General features: G+C 40.5%; 2 protein-coding genes across 4 annotated transcripts in view; one reads left to right on the top strand and one right to left on the bottom strand.

Annotated features, from left to right (window-relative positions):
• RBKS (ribokinase) overlaps positions 1–7,716 on the bottom strand; it is a 69,888-nt gene extending 62,172 nt beyond the window's left edge. Inside the window, exon 1 of the mRNA XM_074818097.1 lies at positions 7,423–7,716. Within this exon, the coding sequence (XP_074674198.1) occupies positions 7,423–7,472 (50 nt within the window). The 5' untranslated portion in view covers positions 7,473–7,716. The remainder of the gene's footprint in view (positions 1–7,422) is intronic.
• Positions 7,717–7,888: 172 nt separating this feature from the next.
• BABAM2 (BRISC and BRCA1 A complex member 2) overlaps positions 7,889–20,520 on the top strand; it is a 178,704-nt gene continuing 166,072 nt past the window's right edge. For 2 of the 3 annotated variants that reach the window (XM_074818096.1, XM_074818094.1), the window contains exons 1-2: positions 7,889–7,977; positions 11,579–11,738. In XM_074818096.1, coding sequence (XP_074674197.1) covers positions 11,611–11,738 — 128 coding nt within the window. In that variant the 5' untranslated portion in view covers positions 7,889–7,977; positions 11,579–11,610. Of the gene's footprint in view, positions 7,978–9,292; positions 9,331–11,578; positions 11,739–20,520 lie in introns of all 3 variants that reach the window. The other variant, XM_074818095.1, reaches the window with a different exon arrangement.

Raw genomic sequence — 20,520 nt, 5'->3', positions numbered from 1 at the left:
TCTCTAGAGAATTAAGCAATAGTTTCCCTGCCTCATATGAACTAAACCTAAAAGCTTGGTAAACACTAGTTTTATCTCACAAGCCATAATTTTTAATAGCTAACACACATAGGAAAGGCATAATCCTCCACTGATGATATCATAGTCTACTGCCATGGAAATGACTGCAGTATCATAAACACAGGTTTAAGATGACCTCACTTTCATAGGAAAGAGGGAAATTTCACCGGAATGTGAACGACATTGGGAATAAACACACAGAGATACTATACAGTGAAAAAACTTTCTTACTGGTCAGTTAAAATATGGAAGATGAAGATGACACCTAGACGTGCAGCTGAACAGAAAAGGGGTTCTCCTGTCCAAACACCGTATTACTGCCTATGAGTCTTTGAACAGAGAGAGCCCTCTGAACTCCTGTCAGGGTTCCACTCTGTACGTTCACTACACCATACAGGAGTGAAATCCCTGCCCTGACAGGCTTACAGTTTAACCACAAGAACATGAACAAAGTATGGCTAGAAGAATATAGTGTAGGATCACAGAACAACATTGTAGCTGGAATGCTTCCTAGAATGAGTAAGTACTTCAGAAGTGGGAGGAAGAGAACTATACAGTCTCTTGAAGCACACAAAATAACATGAAGTCAGACGCAAATGCAGAAGTACGATCTCAGTGTGGCAAGTGCTAAGTATTTTGGCATAGGCTCAGGAAAATACATATATTTAACCTTCAGCTCTGAAGTACTCTGAGAGGCGTCAAACAACTCAAGGATTGGAAGTTGAAATTTGTGTGTAAGCTTTGTGTTGCTGTGAGTCGGGAATGTTGAGTACTGTGCAGGACCCCAAGTTGAGATGAGACAAGAAGCTTGAGCTGAGAACAGGGAGTGGAGAAATGTGGAAGGCGATAATGATCTCACTTAAGTAGAACCTTTCATCTTGAAGGATCTCAAAGCAATTTACAAACTTAAACAGACCAGACACTGCAGCTGGTAGGAACAGAAGCAGACAGCTGGGAACTCACTCATGAGACGGAGGAGGTAACAGAGGACTTACTGGGTGCCATATCTTCCAAAATGCTGGTGCTGGGAGAAGATATAAGGGCTAAAACAGAGCTTTTCCCTGGACCTTGCCATGCAGCCATGTGAGAACACTGCAAAAAGCAAGCAGGCAGCCAGAACTGGCAGAAAGAGAGCAGAAAAACAGGGGGCTTTTGGATAGCTGGGGAGCTGTCGCTGTTAGGATTGTCGTTTCCCTGGGGCCTTTTATCTCAACCTCAACTCCGTAGACTCTTCACACATTCTGCACATAAGTAAAACCTTATGTATTTCCTAATATTTTTGCCCTTTTTAAGACCTTCCTACAATTTCTCTTTACATTTTTCCTATCTTTTTAAAAAGCGAACTGCCCCTCTTCCCCACTTCTAACTCCAAAATTTTTCCAAATGCATAGTAGGACAAGTAGTGCTAACTCTTGGTTACTGGGAAGCCAAAGAAATTACTTCAGCTATAGCATTCATGTAGTACAGGCCTGACTGCAGTACCACAAGAGCTATTCTTTAGCTCAAAAGCACTACTGATTACATGCTTTTAAAACTGAACTAGATAAACAAGTCTAAAAAGCAAGAGTCATATTAGTTATTGCTGAAATGGAATTGCTTCTGGAAGGAAAGACAGCGCCTAATTATAGTACACAGTAGCTTAGAACACAAAATGAAGGCACCAAATGAAAGGGCAGGGAGGTTTCAATTAAATAGAATCCAGAAAGCAACACTTTTGTTGTGCTTAAGTTAAAAGACATGGTGTGACCAGTTTCACATTCATATTTCCCAAGACTTTTAGAAAGGGGAAAAAAAAGTTTTCATGGTTAAGAGTCAAAGACAAGTGTTGAGCAGGTGTTCTAGCACCACCAGTCCTTCTCAGAGAGGACCCACAGCATCCTCTGTTGTACAAACAACAGTTTCTTTCAGAAAGTGCCAGCTGGGATCAATGGTGCACTGTCTCTTGCTTGGGGTTCATAACCTTGGTTGCAAATGCAGCTCTTGTAATGGGTTAAAAAAATTCATTGGTGGCCTTGCCCTAGTTATTTTGTGTTAATTTAAGAAACGCCCAACCAGACATTTTCCCTCCTTTTTCCCCCTTCGATATTTTGTCATTTTTCGTTAGAGGAACTTTGTTGGAAGCTTTTCAGGTCTGGAATATAACACCAAATACTTTTAACACACTAAAACATTAAACTGTGTCTTACCCTAAAATAAACTGATCACTCAGACTTTGCGGGGGGGACGACAATTTAATGACAGTTTACAGCAGTGAAAAGCTTCTTTTGACATGAATGAGCTTGGATCAGGCCCCACATCAGATGAGCAGTGTCTGGGCCACTACAGATATTCAAAAGCTCTATATGAACAGAACACAATTTTCTTACTCAATTCCATTACTGAGGATTTCATCAACTTGATTTTTATCCTGTTTTTCTTTTTGGGGCCCCAAGATACAGCTTTCTTCCTACCAGGCAAGAGAAGGCAAAGGGGAGTTTCTCTAAAATCCGGGCAAAACAACAAAACACCGAGCCTGCAGATCCTGCACTTACTATACACCCAAACTTTGCTAGGTCAGAGAAGATGACAAGGGAATAGTACAGGCTCTGAAATCAAGCCCAGATTTTTCACTATTACATAAACTAAACAATTCACAGATGACACATTCTCTCATGCCTTGATGCCTTTCTCTGGATCCAAAAGATTAATTTCCTCAACTGGACTAAGCTTGTATTCCTTCACAGTTGTGCTTTCCCATGCTGCTGGCAATGGAAGATTGACTAGAATGAGGAGTGGCTGCTGCAGGGGAAGCATTACAGATAAAAACAAAAACACAACTGAAATGGATTTGAAGGATTCTAGAACACTTTGCTGCTACAAGAAGCTGAAGAGCAGAAAAAAACATTAAAGCAAGAAAAAAAAAAACATTAAAACTTAGTGATTGTGCATGCATGAGAAATGGTGGAAATAAGAACACATGTGAAAGACCTGGAAACAAAGCAAAGAAGAAAATGAAGTCACATGTGAGACTTTCTCTGCTCACTCAAAAGAAACATAAGAAAATACCTTTCCATATTCCCACAAAAAGGCCTGGTATTATTGTCCCAAATATTGCACTTTAAAAAATAAAGTACAGACATAGCTTTGGATCATAGACATCTCCAACGAGCCAATAAGCCGTTTACTTCAGCACTTCAGCTGACAATAATCACACGAAGGACTTAAGAGGAAGAAGTAGAATCTCACTCCTGGAGATAACACTGCCATTTTGCACAAGCAGAGATTGTGCTCGGTTAACAAAGATGATTTGATGCATCCACCAGGCTACTCTGAGATCTTAATTCCAGATGTGCATTTGTCACCACTGTCCACTCCAGCCTGGCAACATGCTACTTCGTAGCTCAGTGCTTTCTCTGCCATGTCTTTCTTCTCTCGCTGAATGCTTTCAATCAGTTTACTACTTGTCATAATTATTAATGATGGTTGTGACAACAGGAGACTGGAAGCAGAACTTTTAGTTCTACTCCCTACAGGGAATGAAGCAACTTCAGGGAAGGAAACGGGTCCACAGAAAACTAAGACTTCAAATTCTGAACATCCTACCAAACACAGTTTTCCAGTATTTGGACTGTGGTCTCATTCTCTTGAGTTAAAGTGAAAAACTATGGCTGTTTTGACTATCCAAAGACTGTTTTTCCATCTTACATTTTGTTCTTTGCTTCTGCTGTTTTCAATTGCCATGCCAAAGTTTCTCCTGTTTATTCTAATTGTTTTAGTGTGTCTGACTCTCATTGGTTTATATGTTTAGTCTTGTCCTGATTTAATATGAATTAAAATGCCAATGCCACGGCCAGTCTGCAAATATGAGTCAGAACAGAAACTATTTAAATAATACTATGGATGATACCCGTCTGGTTTGATATCTAGATCATAGAGAATAATGCTGTTTTTGTTTTCTACTACTATTGCCTGCTATTGCCAATGAAGTGTTGATTGTGATTGTGACCACAAATATGTTTTGTTCCTGGTCCTATTAAGCCAAAGAGTGTGGTTTACTGCATGTATGTACGTGAGGTTGTTTTGATTATACTAAATTCACTTTAGAAAACCCACATTCTGCCACTGCAGCGCTACAGGACAATGAGAAAAGAATTTCCAATGAGAACAGTGTTTTAAAAGCAAACCACTGGGCCCCTTCCCTTTAAAAGAACTTTAAGGCACACTACCCTTTCTTCTGAATTTGATTATTTCCCCAAATTACATTTGAATACTGTCTTCAACAGAAGGTCCCTGTCCTTTTCCTTCTCGGCCATTACGTAAGACATAGCAAATTTCAAATTGTACATTTCCATTTCACACAGAGGTTGCACTTCTTTAAATCATTAGTTTACTGTACTGAGTAAAAACATTATGTGCTAACTTTTTTTTAGTGGTGAGTCTAGCTACCATATGTCCAATGGTAGCTTGAAGCTTATCTTTCTGATTTTCGGTACCTTGCCTCTACAGCCCTGGGAATGTTTACCATTTAATGTCTGCCACTCTGAGCTTCTAGCTGTCCAGACAGGGGCCAAGATTGTATTCTAAAGGGTCAACATGGTATTTCATCAGTTTGAGTTATAACATAGCATCATCTAGCTCTCGCAGAGTCTCAGTCAATACGATCATCTTCTAGGAAAGATAGGCTTTACTGTTGAGTGGTGAATATGCCTATCAAACACAATGTCAGACACCAAGAGGTGTCTGACCTCCTTTGCGTGACTCTCACTCCTAATTCAGTTTATTCAGCCTCCTCCAAATGGGTGATAGGCAGGCATTTAACATGATCACTGCTGCCCATGTCTTTTACAAACTGAAACATCAGCAAAAATGACAGCCAAACTTGCAAAAACCTGATGATCTTTCATCCTGGCTTAAATGAACCCTAGCTTTAAAGCTAGAATATACAACCCCATCTAAATCCCAGATATAAAGACAGTCAACAGATACCCTCCTGGCATCAATCCTAATCCCAACCTGGCAGTTTTTATCACATTTAATAAAGTTTGCTTATTGTTCCCTATTTCATAGCTTTGCTCTCCACCTAGGTGCATCCCAGTGTACAGTTTAGTACTTCCCAGTAATTTTACCAGGATTTTTGAAACACAGGATACATGTAAACTATGTCTACATGGGTACTACATGGAGATTTCAGTCAGATTAAACTCTTGCCAGCTAAATTTAGACCCCCTCTTTTTCTTAAATGCCTGAAGTCCTGTGCTAGTAACAGAAAGACTGAGGCTGTCCCTTCTTTTTCAGTTGAAGCAAATTAGCTTATCACTAATAAAAAGCCCTTCACTGCTGCTTAGAGGCTAATAATTGTTAGTCAGATATATTCTTGTGATAGCATTTGTACAATTTAAGAAACCCTTTCAGCTGACTGAAAAGTGAAATGGCTTTTCTTCAACCACTTAATCTCACTGTAACAGCATCCATGGCTACAACCCACGGTTTAATCTCTGGTTACAATATGGCCAGTTAATACGGCTTCAAATAAATGACTGTATTTCTATCATATCAAACTTGCAGCCAAAAAACCAGAAATTTTTTGTTTGTTTTTTTGTTGAAGTGTCAAGAAAAAGTCCAAAGCTGTGGCTGTCAGCAGTGTTTAAACTGGTAGACAATTTTTTGATGATTTTTCTTCCCACATTTTAGAGACAGGAAAAGGAACGTCTTGAGGTTACAGCACCATGTTTTATATTTCAATATAACGTCACAAGCATCTGATAGCACGTTCACACATAACGTCAAGATCAGTTCTACGAGATCTTACTCTGACTTATAAGACAACTATTCTTCTTGGAAAGCTGCCAGTGTGTTCTGCAGATTACATAAAGCATTAAATCTTTCTGACACAGGTTCTATGATTATTTAAGGGTTTTCATCATTTCTGCAACACATGTCTGTACCTAAACTGTACTTAGTCCTCAGCATATTCTTCTAATCATGTATTCTACACTTTCTTGACCCACAGGCTTTTGATATAATTGTCTGCTGATTGAGGAATTGGGGTTTTTACTGCAGAATTCCCAGCAGGACAAGCTGATGCAGTCCAGATACATACGGTTTTAAATCCTATTTAAATCCTATATAGTTTTAAAAACAGATCTATTTAAAATAGTGCAAATCAAAGACTGATCTGCAAGTTTACTGGGGCTGACAAGGTCAGCCAGTTTAGGTTAGTATTTGCATCGTTGCCAAGTCTTGCAATTTTGCTTGAATTCTTCAGATATTTAGTATTTGCTATAAAACCCAGGCTGCTGGAACCAAGAGCTTTCATGAACTTCTGTATTTTAATTTTTGAAAGAAGTTTCCAAACCTTACCTATGTATTAAAAAAAAAAAAAAAGAGAGAATGAGATCCAAGTAACTAATTCTAAAAGCAAAATGCCCAGAAAATTAATAAAAAGGAATGAAGACATTCCTTTAAAAAAAGATTTCATAATTTAAAAAACAGCTTTGGGATGCAGAGGTGCTAAATTTTTGAGGGCTTCCTATTTCCACTTCTCAATCAGTTTGGATATGAATAGCTTGGGAGGCCTTCTCTCTTTCTCTCTTTTCTTTCAAAGTGTCACAGAAAATGTTGTTTGCAAGTAATCAACTTACAACCTACTTTTTCATGGAGCTAACCGGTTTATTTGCAGTATTAAGCTTTCTTTCTCGCTTTTCTAGTGGAGACAAGTGCTTTGAACTGAAAACATGTTACAGTTGACCAGCTTTATTTACCTTCATAAAATCGTTTCAAACTCCTCTGCTGATAAAGAGTATCAAAGTTCACGATTTCCCAGGCGGGTTACTATGAAATGCTGATTTCCTGGCAAGGCTAACGCCGAGCCACCTAGCACAGCTGAAAACACAAACCCAAGTCTCTCTTCTCCCTAAAGTTACAGACAGCTGATCAAAGCTCCAGCAGACAACACGTTCAAACTTCTCCCCGTTCCCACAGTCTTCTTTCAAAGTATTATTTGCAGGGCTGACATCACCCGGGCCCAGCCGCCCCCACCGGCGGCTCTGCTCCTTCCCCCTGCCCCCGCCGCAGCCAACTCCCCGCCTCGGCTCCCTCTGCCCAGGGCCGAGAGCTCCGCGCCGCCCCACCTGGCGCCGACCCCACTTCTCCTGTCGCGGCCTGGAGGGAGACGTGACACCCGCTTTCCCGAGCCCAGGGCAAGAGGGCTGGGGTGCAGCCCGGCCCAGCCTGCCCTCGGGAGGCGCCGGGAGCCGCTGCTCTGCCCCGGGCATCGGGACGCCCAGCGCTCCCTTGACCTCAGGGCCCCTCCGTCCTGTGAGGGCAGAAAACCGGCGCCGCGCCGGGGCCTGCCGGCCTGCGGGAGCCCCACCGGGTACTAACCTGACCAGGTCGGTCATACAGGATCCCACAACCACCACCTCAGCGGCCATGGCACCAGGGGACGGGGCGGCCCCAGGCCCCGCAGCCCGGCCAAGGTGCCGCCTGGACCCTGGACCCGGCCTTCGCGCCAGGCCCCGCCGCCGCCGCCGCACCGGCTTCGCCCGTTGCCACGGGCGACGGGCGGGGGAGGTGGCGGCGGCCGGCCCGAAGGGGCCTTCGGCCGGGAGGGGTGCCCCCGGCGAACGCCTGCTGGCAAGGCCGCCCCCTCCCCTCCTCGCCCTCGCCTTCTCCCCCGCCTCGCCCCGCTCCGGCCGCCCCGCAACCGCAGCCCCACGCCTGCACGGCGAGACAGTCCGCCCAGGCACTGCGGCAGCCGCCAATATCGAGGCCGGGAAGACCCCTCCGGCCCGGGGAGCTGCGGCGGCGGCCGCGGGGGGCGGAGGCGCGCACGCCGCGCGGCGGGGCGGGCGCGGGGGCGCGCACGCTGGGCGCGGGTGGACGGGACGGGCGCGTGTCCGCGGCCGTTGCTAAGCGGCTGTGTTCCGGCCGCCGTAGGTATGGCGGGGCCCGGGGAGGGGCGGGCGGGAGCAGCGCCCCTGCCGGCCCCGGGGGAGCGGCGCGGCGGGCGGGCTGGCTGGCTGGCTGGCTTCTGCCTCGGCCCCCCGCCTCCCGCTCCGCTAGCTCCGGGGCGCTTGGGGCGAGGGGGGGGGCCGGTGCCGGTGGCTGCAAGCCCGGCTCGGGAGGAGCCGGGCAGGAGGCGGCGCGGGGGCCGGTGCGGCCCAGGGCGACGACTGGCCTAAGCACCGCCCGGCGGTCGCCTGGCTCGCTCCCGGGCGCCGCCGCCGTGGCGGGGCGGGGCGGCTGGCAGCGCCTCGGGTGGCGGGCCCGCCGCCTTCGCACAGGGCGGCCCCGGCTCGTCCCGCCGGCACGTGGCCCAGGGCGCCTCGCCGAGGCGGGGGGCGGCGAGTTGGCGGGCGGGGCCCGGCTGGGGAGGGAGCGGGACTCGGCGGGGCTCAGCCCGGCATCCGGCTTCCCGTGCTAAGGCTGGGGGAGCCCGCGGGTTTGCCCGGGGGTTTACCCGGGGCTCCGCAGATCCTCGTTGCCGAGCGCGGCCCGGGCGGACGGGCGGGGATGTGTCTGGGCACGGCGGCAGGAGGTGCATGGAGGTGGTCGTGGGTCCCCGCTCTTCCCCACACCCCGGCAGCTGTTGCTGCCACCCTCAAAGTGAAAACCACGAAGCCGGGTTGCCGACGGCCAAGCCGTGAGGGTTGGACGGGAAAGGTTGCCTCGCACTTCAGGGCCTCCATCACGATATTTGCCTTTGCCTTCGTACAGCTTCACTTAACCCCCGTAACGTTATTACTGGTGGTGGAGGAACAGAGTTATCTGGCCTCCAGACACTCTCTGGTGCCCGAAGCAGAGCCTGGGGTTTTACGTTTAACTGTGAATATGTTACATTTGCCTGAAGTCGTAATGACAGACTGCTGGACCTAAAAGGATTCAGCTATTAGTCTGTTTACTTCTTTAAAATGTTTTGTTTTGGGAGGGAAACAGTCTAGTGAATTTTGTTTCTGCTAATTCTCTTGAGTTTGTGTTGTGTTTCCCAACTGTGGGAAAATTAAGGGGGGGGGGGAATATGTATATCGCAACTGAAACTTGTTAAAAGTGGTACTAATTGTGTTTGTGAAGACCTTTGTTTACAAAATAAATCGGTGAGTTTAATTGATAGTGACCCTTTAAGTATTGTGTATCTGGCTTGTTACGTAGAAGGTATTGTGGATCTTAAAGAAATGATGCAATAAAACCAGGAAAAATGCCTAGCAAGTCATTTACATCTTGTTTTGACAATATCTGCATATTTTATTAACAGAAACATAAGGAATCTCATCCTGCAGTTCATTTTGGAAGGTGCATATATTCAGCTCTGATAACAACGTGTATTTCTTATGTCTCACGCTTATACCCTCATAACACTTAGTCCCCTTAGAATGTGTCGTCATCAGAACGAATTCTGAGATCTTTGTGTATACCTTTAAGACTGCTAGAAGGATAGCTTGTTTTTCAGAGTGTGTTTCATGGCTTAAGAAGTTCTTGCCTTCACCAGTCCAGCTGCCCCTCTGCTTGAAATTACTCTTCCCTACAGCAGAGCTGGCAGACTGACATGTGTGCCTTGTTTTAGCTGCTCTTGTGCAAAGTATCATTTTGTTTAAACTCATTTTTATTAGCGGTCCAATCCAAGCCATTGGACTTTGAGTTGAAATAGGTCAAGTATAAACTTGTGTTCTCTCAGTTCCTCTGGGGAAGAATAAAGGTGAGTAGGCAGTAATTTTTGGTGGAAAAGTAACAAACAGGAGGTGGCATCTTAAATTGCTCTAGGTGTTTGCTAAGCAAACTTAAGTTGTTGCCCATTGTCAATTACAACCAGTCGTATGTGTGAAGAGAACACCTTATATGTTAGGACATGGTTTTCAGCTTTTTTACTGCCATAAAATATAAGAACCAGTGTATTAAAGATAATTACTATTTTTAGGAAGTCTTACTTTATTAGTCTTTGTTTGCCTTAAAGTGCCTGGCCTTTGCTTTACTCAGATACGTTCCAAATAGGAAGCATTTCTTTACAGAACGGGTTGTTAGGCGTTGGAATGGGCTGCGCAGGGAGGTGGTGGAGTCCCCATCCCTGGAGGTGTTTAAGCGTAGAGTTGACATAGTTGGGAACTGTTAACGTTGGGTTGATGGCTGGACTGGATGATCTTCAAGGTCTTTTCCAACCTAGACAATTCTGTGATTCTGTGAAATAGCTAGCATAAATACTCTTTCTTGAACACTGCTTCATGCTACTTCAGTGTGAATGACTTTGATGAGAACAAAATATGTAACTTCAATGTTGTTATCAGTTACAGGGAATTACCTAGTTTGTAGAATAGTCATTAGTTACCAACTAATGCTTGTAAACTGAGTGTTAGAAACAACAGAAAATTGCAACTATTGCCATGAGTTGTTCACGCTCTCTTTATAGAACACTTATTAATACAGCAGTCCATATGTAGCATTTTGTAAGGAGGTAAATACAGTATGTATTGGTGTACTTCAGTTAAATGGGTGTTTTTAAAAGTATCTTCTCGTGGTCAGAGTTTTAAGTATGAGTTCTTCTGCCCCACTTGTCAGTAGCATGTTTATGTTACCTTGAGTCATTTACAGCTTTGTTTTCTAAAACTGTCAAATTCAGTTAATTTTCAGATGAAACTCGGTGCCTAAGAATACAATCGAGTATGTTAGCATTTTAAAAGGCTACTTATCCTTCTTTTCTCCCATTTCTCCTACCACAATCTGTTGTTGTCCACATACTCTAGCCTTTTTGTGGTGCAATGAGTTAAAATATGTGCATGCTCCGTTTCTGCATTTCAGCTAAAAAGCAGCAGGTTCTTAAAGTGTGCTGACTTAATGGCCTAACTGATATTTAGCATAAGGTCACGCAATTACAAGCACTTCTGAAAAAGCTGTGCTTAATATGTGTGTACATCAGCTTCCTGATGTGTTTTGTGAATGAAGATGCCTTTCAAAGGGTATGGTGATACTGCTGAAAGAAGAGCAGTGTTAGCCTTTAAAAGGCATCGTGAAATGCTGTAAATAGCTACCTAATGAAGTAATGTAAAAGTAATACTGATTATGGTTATACTAGTGGTATTAGAAATTACAAATGAGAATACAGAGACATAATCAAACCCTTGGTCCCACTGCAATCAGTCATATAAGTCCCATTGATTTCAGTGGAAGCAGAACAAATGTGGCTTGTCAATTATAGACTCCTAATGGAAATACTCACAAGAACGGCTAGGCTGTGAAGTGTCAGAATGGCCCTCAATTTTATTTCTTTCTCGTAGGGATAGGATCTTAATTAAAAGAACCTAAGACATAAGTCTGGTTTTATGTTGACATCGAATAAATGGGCTTCACTGAATGTTGCAGGAGTAGGAGAAAAGAATTACCTGTGGTTATTTTTTTCTTTATAAACCTGTGCACACTTCAGTTACTCTACATTCCTGATCCTTTGCATGCTTAGCTTTTTTCTTTTGGTGTTTGCAGAGTGCATGTGAATGTACATCAAATAAGTAGGATGGTTTTTGATTTTACTTCCCCCCTTACCGTCCCTGTACAGCTCAAGACTAGAGGAAAGAGGAACATACTAAAATGTCACCTGAAGTTGCCTTGAACAGAATTTCTCCAGCACTTTCGCCCTTCATTTCCAGTGTGGTCAGAAATGGAAAAGTAGGACTGGATGCTACTAATTGTTTACGGATTACAGACTTGAAATCTGGGTAAGTGAGTTCCTCATGCAAAAAAGAATACCCAGCCCCTCACAGTTAAGATGTCTATTCAGGACTGAATTTTAGTAGGTTCATGCGTATTTAAGCATTTTCAGTGTGTCTGGAGCTGACATACTAGCTACATTATTTTTTGTCTTTACTACTGTTTTGTAGTTTGGGGGACTTAATTTGTCATATTGTTGGCAATAATAACCTTGTTAAAACACTTTCATTGCTGCCACTTGATAGTGCTCATTTTCAGCAGTGAGATAGTTATAAAGACTTTTTCCTGTTGTTTATCATTTGCTTACTTGAACTTTTCTGTAAATTAAAAACTTGAAGATAAATTTGCGTGACTACCTGAATATGCTAAATAAGAAAAAAATTAAGTTTTCCTTTATCTGACCTCCATCAAGATCAGTACATCAAGTGGCGGTAGGGCCAAGTGTTTGAAATAGGCCAAGCTACTCCTTTTATTTTTAATTCCAGAAGTTTTTTAGATAGTAATAAAGTAAAAAAAAAAATAAATTACAGGGTTCATGATGGTTTTCAGATAGTAATAAAGTTTGGGACCCACACATATAAAGGGGATTTGGTGTGTAACATCTGTGCATAATACATGGAGGAAGTGAAATGCTTAAAGTAAACTCTACTTTAGGCATTGTGCAGAGAGGGGAGACTCCCAGGGTGACTGACTTAAGATGAAACATGTCAGAGTTGGGCATCAACAATGCATAACAGCATCCCCAATTCAGTTATTTATTCGATACTGGAGTTCAGAGACTGAAATTACTTTAGCTTAAGGTGTCTAAATCACTGCTTTTGTACAGACTACTGCTTTGTGTATTGCTTTGAATGATAGCATAACCCAACAGATCTTGAACTACCACAAATTGCTGTTGTTTAAGATTTAGTTCTACTGACAACTTTAACATGCTTCTGTAGGCTGCTTCATTATGGTTTCATGGAGACTTTGAAAGGTACTTGTCTGGTGGTTATGATGCCTTTTCAGGAAGGAGGTGTGAATTCTAGGGTTAGTTTAAAAGGAACATTCCCTGTGCCATGACAGAGTACAGATTTACTTGGAGGTCTAAGAAGCTATAGCTTTGTTATTAGTGTTGTCTGGCTTGGCATTTAGTCTTGCAAATTATGCAAGACAGGCTGAGCAGTTATGCATCTGCTGCTGTCATTTCATGCTAGACCTTGCTTTTCCTTGAACTAGCCTTCTAGGAAGGCTGAGATGTGAGCTATCTTACATTTCTCCTATTGAATCTGAGAGAAGGGAATACAAAAAAGGGTAGAGAGAAAACACATCTGTAGTCTGGTGATGAAGGTATCAGCTTGTCAGGAAATAGGTAAGGGTTTTGCTGTCTGCCCGCTGAATGCTTACACTGTTGGCATTTAAAATAATTAAAATAATATAAAGTGGCTTTTTTTACCTGACTCTTTTCAGAGGTAATTTTAGTAATTGTCTAAAGTTTTCAGCCAGTGATCTTGTTTACTGTGAAAAATCTGAATGTTTTCCAAGAGTTTATTCTTTAAAAAACTGTCACCTAAACCCAGAGATTCAAATCATATAGTAAGTGTGTTGAACATGGAGTCTACAAGTACAGCACCTGACAGAGGTTGTCCCATATCTTGTTTAAAGGCGTAAGCTCAGCTATATGCAAGTGCCAGCAATATTTATTTTTTTCTTGTTCTGGAACATAGAAATGAACCTCATTCTTTATGTTGAGGCTTTTTTCTGGCTTGAGGTTATCAGGAGCCGGAGTTAGGATAATCAAGATTCTACATTTAGTTGAGAATTATTTTTTAAGATAGGTTTTTTGGTACCAGTAAGTTTCTTACATGTATTATTCTAAACAGGTTTTATTAGCAATTGCTTGCAATTTAATTGAAATGTAAATTTCATGTATGTGGGTTTTTAGGAGAGATTTTTGTTGTTTGTCACAAATAAATGGTTAGTTTATTTATAATGGAAAATTTTGAACTTAAACATCAGTGTGGAAATATGAAGTTCCTTGAGATTTTTAGGGCTTCATGATGTCACTGAATGAGTCAACAGTGTAAATTTACTTAAGATGGATGCCTCTCAGAATTATAGAGGAGTCCCTTCCATAACTCAAGATCTAGTTCAGTGGTCTTTAACCTTTGATACAGGAGCCTTTGGGACTCCACAGACTGTTTTTGAGAGGCCCATGTCAGTTGATTAATAAAAAGATCCGCAAACCACCATATTGTCAGTAGATTTCAATTTGTTTCTGGATACTGAGTCTAAAGGAAAACTTTGTAGGGCTCTGAGAGTCCAAAAATGGATTGAAAACCATTGGTGTAATCTGCTCCCCTATCTTCACATCACAAGATTACTCAAACCCCTGTATACTTTCACTTTCGTTATGCTTTTTTGAAGAGTGAAATGACAATACACAGGAAATAGCAGGCAGAGGCAAATGTAGGTGATATCTGCGCTAAGAAACGGAAGTATAAGGACATAGAGGTTGGACATAAACAGGAGCAAGATGAGGAGAACAGTTGTTAGAGAAATGGGGATGAGGTTTAGGACATTAACTGCCAAGCTCCCTTCGGTTTCAGTGGGGCTGAATCAGGCTTTAAACTTAAAAAGTAGAACAAGAAGCTGAGGAAGAGGTACTAGACTAAATGTTTGAAGTTAAATAAAAAGCTGTTCTTGATCTCAAATGAGTATGACCACTTAAGTACTATCAGTTCAGAAACTTTGCTTTTGCATAGTGATTGTACGTTTACTGACACATGAAAGAGGCTGTAAGCACATCTCTTCCATAGCCTAGTTTGAATTTCTTACAGAATGTGCGAATATTTTGTGCTTTAACTGGTGTGTTATATATAAATACAATTTTACTATAACCTTTAAGATGTTAAAATGCTTAATGTAATCATCTCAATAGCTATTAACTTTGAAAACAGAACCATCTGGAGGCTTCTGGGTCAAGGGGAGGAGCTGCATGGCTGCTCTCCTGTCATGTACCACACTGTTACTCTGATAAAAAATTAGGGGTTACTGTAGTTATACCACTTTCTGATGAACCAGTGCTTTACAACGTATGACGAAACAAAATCTACAAACTGAAGATCCATCCATTCTCATTTCTTAGGTTTTAGAAAATGGAGCTGTGGTTAACAGGGAATAATGGTAACATACAGAATACAGTAATATCTCCAAGGCCTTGCCTATTCAGAGCCTTGGTTTTGACATTCTCAACTCAAAAGTGGAAGGAATTTCCCTTTTATTTCACCAGTGCAAGATCAAGTTCCAGGTTTATCCAGCCTATCATGTCACTTGATTTTGATTTCTAAATGACAAACATATTAAGCCTTTAATTATTTGAAAAGTCAATCCATATGTCAGATGGTTTTAGTAAGGAACTGATTTTGCGCTTATTCTAACTTACTCCTAAGGACTTAGTTTTGTTGTGTTTTATAACCTGTATTAAAGAGGTGATGTTAGATTAAAGGCACGGAGTACAGAGATATGTTAATTTGCTTTGCTTGTAAGTGTGGGAGGGAAATAAGTCATACTAAGGAAATCCTATTGTTTTGCAGTCTTTGAGTATGTAAATGTTTTATAATAATATGTTACAGTTTCATAATGTCTGTGTTTTACAAACTTATTAGACAGTACCAGTCTCATCAGACAGATACATTTACATCTGTGAGTAGGATCTTCAGGATCAAGTCCTATTTATAGGAATTATATGGCCGCTGCTGCTGCTGAGTGAGTAAAGAAATGCGAGTACCCCCAAACTGAGCTCAGCAATATGGCATGACAGGAAAGAAGGAAACTTCAGTAGAAACAGTAATAAAAAGTTAGGTGGCCAAGTCTGCAGAGCTGTTACCTTCTTTCTTGTAAAAAGGGCTCCACAGTGAACAAAAATAGAACCTGAATGTTAGGTCACATCTGAAATATAGCACCTTTAGCAGCATTGATTCTGGTGATAAGAAAACCCTGGCAGGCATCTCTGTTGCATTAATAAAAGACATTCTTTGAGATGACAGAGTGGATCAAAGCATTTTAACTCTTGCATAGGATATTACCTTGTTCTAGACCCAAAGAAAATAACCGCTGCCAATTGAGTCAGTGCCATATATTGTATCATTCAGTTAATCTCCAGTGGTGTCTCTTTGAAATAATGGACCATCTTAATTAGATATTAAAATCTACTCATAACCAACTGAACTGTGGCTAAGGCATTTTTCTTAGCATTTATACATATAATCACGGGAAAGATGTTGAATAAGGAAAAGTGATTATTAGGTAGATTTAGAAATAGAAGACATTTTCCTGTGTGAAGGGTATTTAATTATTGTATAATGTAGAATCCAACTATTTAAGAGGCTGCTGCTTTTCCTATGGTGTGTTACAGTAGTGAAAAACATATTTATGGTGGTCATTGCTTTGAGAACTTTTTTTTTCCCCACAGCTGTTCATCAGGGCTCATGCTTGAGCCTCAAATTATGCTGCATGTCTATTCTTACTCAACAAACTTTATTTTGTTTTTTTAAATTACTTTGATGTGTTGCACCAGGAAGAATTTCAAAATGAATACAGTGATTTAAAGCTGCATACATTAAGATTCTATTTTTTTTTTTAGATATCCACTCATAACAAAATTTTAAATTTCATACTTGTTTGGTTATACTTATTCCATATTTATGAGAAGATTAATTGTGGAATTTTTATGTAACTGGTTTGTCGTAAACCATGTTGGTATTTTGTTCTTTGCACCTGTCTGATTGGCTATTGATTTCTGCCTCTGCTTGATACTGAGCTATGTTTACAATTAGTTATGTTCCTGAAAAAAACCTATATGAAGATTGGTCAAAAGAATGTAGTACTATGTGGAGTAGATTTTAACATACAAATTTACTATCAAGCTGTAATAAGATATTTGTAACTTTATTGCCCTGCTTCCTAGTGAGCAGTGATGATTTACTTTTTTGTGTTACCAAGTAGACTGCAATATGCTTTGGTATTTCCCTTTCTTTTGGGCATTTCCCTTTTTAAAGTAAAGATGCATTTTATGTGAGTATTTCGTGAAATAATGTTGGTTTTTAACTGTGAAATGCTGTTACAATACCATAGTGGTTATTTAAAGCTTTTGCATGATCTTTTGCTTTTGATTAATTTAAATTGAAAGATTCTACTTCAGTTACTTGAAAGATCACATTCCATCATTCACATAGATATCTATAGGTAGGTTTTTTAACATGCATTTTGTTTATGTATGAATTTTAACAAGTCTGACTCTTCTGAACAGAGTTACTAAGAAAAGCTGTTTTAAAAAATAATTGTATTCTGAGTAAAATGTATACTTGCAAGGATGTGGCAATTTCTAGGAGATGTTTGGTCTTACGAATACTGCTATACTGGATAAGTCATAAACTATTACTTTTGCACAGAGTAGGTAATGTCTTTCGATTTTCAGATAAAAAGTATATTTCTTCCCTACCAAGAATCTTATTACTAGTAGCTGCTTGTCACTCAAGCAAAAGTTAACAGGCTGAAGCTCTGATGGGACAACACAAGAGAGTTCACTTCAAAGAGCAGTTTTTCTGTGCTGGTCCAAAAAGGCTGATTGTCTCCAAGACTGCTCTCTCCTACATTTGTTTCTGAATATTGAAAAATCAAAGGTAAAAGTCTGTCTGATAAAGATCTAAGTGTAGTGCATACGTTTGGTAATGGTTTTGTTAATATTCTCCACAAAATCTGGCATTCTTTTTACACCAGTTTTAAACAAGGTGCTTGAAGTTGTTCAGAAAAAAAAGTGTGTGTTTGTCAGTTTCAATTACTGTGAGTAAAAAAAGGATTTTAAAAGGTAAAAGTAGTATTAGGCAATTGTGGTAACCTGTGCTCTAGTTTGAAAGATTACAGACGTTTTCCTAAGATTTGTTCATTTAAATACTGCACAGTATGTCTTTGCTGGTATTTTTAGACTGGGACAGTGAGTTACTTCCTCTTGTCTGACCTTGAAAAAACTGAATGTTATGTCCACCATTTTTATGCTTTAATAAAGTTGAGAGGAAACTATTTGATACAGGTGCCAACTGTTTCTTTTCTAACTTGTTTAAAGAGAGCTTCACATGATGTAGTACTAATATATGTGCCAAATACATTTGGAAAGATGTACCTTAGCAAGGTATTTAAATGTATGTTTTGGCTGTCTGTACCTTGGTAACTTATTGAACACTTCTTGAAAGCCAGGGCTTACATTAACGTATTGTAGGTCTCTGTCCAGGACTTTCTGCTATTGTCACAGATGTCTGTCTCATTTCTTTGCATTGTGCATCGCTGCAGGAGATAAACTTCCTAAGACTTTATTTTTTGTTGTTAAGATAGCTAAAAACCTAATAATTTGGTACCTGGTCCACTTTTTCCCCCCTTTCCCAAACCCTTGCATCACACAGATGCAGCGTTAGTTTAATGTAAGCTGGACAGATCTCTAGTATACCATGGATCTTGGATGCATATTACATTTCACCAGAAGCTGAGAACAACTGGCTTTTAAGTTTTTGTTCTTCTGCTGAGTAGAGAAAAACATATTCCTGGACAGCTGGTCAGTAAATTCTTCCAGTCTAGTATATACAATTACACTTTATGCATGCCCGACTCTCATACACATATAAACATACATGGCATAACATTAAATAGCTAATGTACACTTGTAATGAATCTGAGGCAAAAGATTATGATTTTTTAGTTTAGCCTGTTTGTTGCAGTCATTGTCTGATGAGTTTAGGGGCTTTAAAAGCATAGGAGATGAACAGAGGCTTGATCTTGACAGACGGATATGCAACAGCGTTGAAGGTCTGATTCTGCCCTGTTCATTTTACAGCCAACAGGAATCAATGGGAATACTTCTGTAAACTACTTCTGTGAGTCAGTGATAATAAAGGAAGCAAACTATTAGTTTTTGAAAACAGAATCTGTACACTATTTTCTAACTACACAGTCATTCTCTAACAGTGTGGAAAATATAAAACTGTACAGGCCTTTTCTTATAATGTATTGATCACTATGTAAGTCTGCGTAAAATTCAAAGGGAAGTTTCATTGTCATTAAGAGTCTCTTTTGTTAGTGCTTAGGCTGACATCTCTATTGCTGCCCTTTTAAATTCACCCTTATAAATGCTTTGGGATCCCTTGAACCATTGGTCATGGCGCTCACTCTTATGACTGGTGAATTTGACTGTTCAGGTAACTGTCCAGGACGGAATTTGCAATGTAGGTTTAATATATCAAGTTCAACTGGAAATGGAATAACCACACCAATGCAATGCTATGCCAGAGCTATTTTAATCTGTTTCTTGAGTTACTTAGTTTAGGCATTTACTTGACACTGCACTGCACAGCATGGACGTACCTTGAAGCAACTATTATCTAACTGGAAGTGAGCATCGGAAAAAAATACTTAGAGCTGTATGTATAAGTGAACAGTTTCATTTGCTCTTGAAATTGATGTTTTTATTGAGAATACTGAATTCAGTCCCAAGTAATCCGTAGAAAAGTTGATAAAAGGGAACATAGTCTTTTCTGAGAGAAGGGAATTAACATGTCTGAGGCAAACCACTGTGCAGTGTAGGTCACAGGTTCGTTTCTTTGTAATCTGTGGTATATGGCTGAAAGAACAAAATTAGACCACTAGGACTGAGTATTTTTATTATTGTAAGATAAAAGAATCCCAATGAAATTGAGTTAATTAAAGGAAATTGCAGAATTCCATTATGGAGAAGAGGCAAAAAAAAAGCCAAATATAAAAACCTCTAAAATTGTATTTTCCTTGAAATAACCCCCAGATTCCTATACCTCACTGAAATAATATTTCTAAACCAAAAATGTGACAGAGTACCTGTTGCTCTGTTTTGGATGGTCAGTTCTTACATTTTTTTTTTCCTGATACCAATTCATTGCATTTTCCAATAAACTAAATACTTCTGTGGTGTGAAATAAATTACTTAGAAAATAAGTTGGGAGGCTTTATGGCTACTACAGGCAGCAATGCTAAATGACTTATTAAAACTTCTGTTTGTAATAGCTTGGCTTTTGTGACTTTCTGTATGAATATGCTCTTTCTGTGAACACTGAAAGGATCTGAAACTCCAGGTGGTAGACTGTAATTTCATACTTGGCAAAGAATGGTTCTCTTTTAGAGTAATCTAAAAGGAAAAATGTTCCTTGTCTGATTTTTTTTTTTCTTTCTTCAGAAATTGAATTCACATTAGCGAACATTAGAACATGAGAGATTATTAGGTTCTTACAAAGTAATACATAATCAAATGACAGTTGTGAAAATATGAAACAGGATTTTGAATCTGAAAGGAGGGAAGGGAGATGAAGTAAATCCAAATGATGCATCTGCCACTCCCTCATACTCTTCTCTAAAATTTTGGTTATGAGTTCCAAGGATTTGAGGTACAGCTGGTCTTATGGTATAATGAAGTAGTGCCTTTTCCTTGCCTGAACGTGTGACAGAAAGGTAGTTTATGATACTGTGAATTCAATAGTTTATTTACCAAAACATAGTCTACTGGCGTGTGCATTACAAGTGTTATTCCACTTCTTCCTGTTCATTTTTCAATCACTCCTTCATTAAAACTTCCGTTTTCTGTTTCTGTTTTATTCTTTTGGGGAATATTTGTACCATGTGTAGTTTTTAAAGGGAGTTTTTAAAGGGAGTTACAGGCAGTTAAATGTATGTATAAAAGATCTTGCTTAGAGGTAATCAGTTTGATTATTAAAGATGTTTCTAAAGCATCTAAAG

The sequence above is a fragment of the Strix aluco genome, chromosome 3 (genome assembly GCF_031877795.1).
Source record: "Strix aluco isolate bStrAlu1 chromosome 3, bStrAlu1.hap1, whole genome shotgun sequence".
Lineage (NCBI taxonomy): Eukaryota > Metazoa > Chordata > Aves > Strigiformes > Strigidae > Strix > Strix aluco.
The sequence above is the reverse complement of the archived record's forward strand: the minus strand, read 5'-3'. Positions and strand labels throughout refer to the sequence as shown.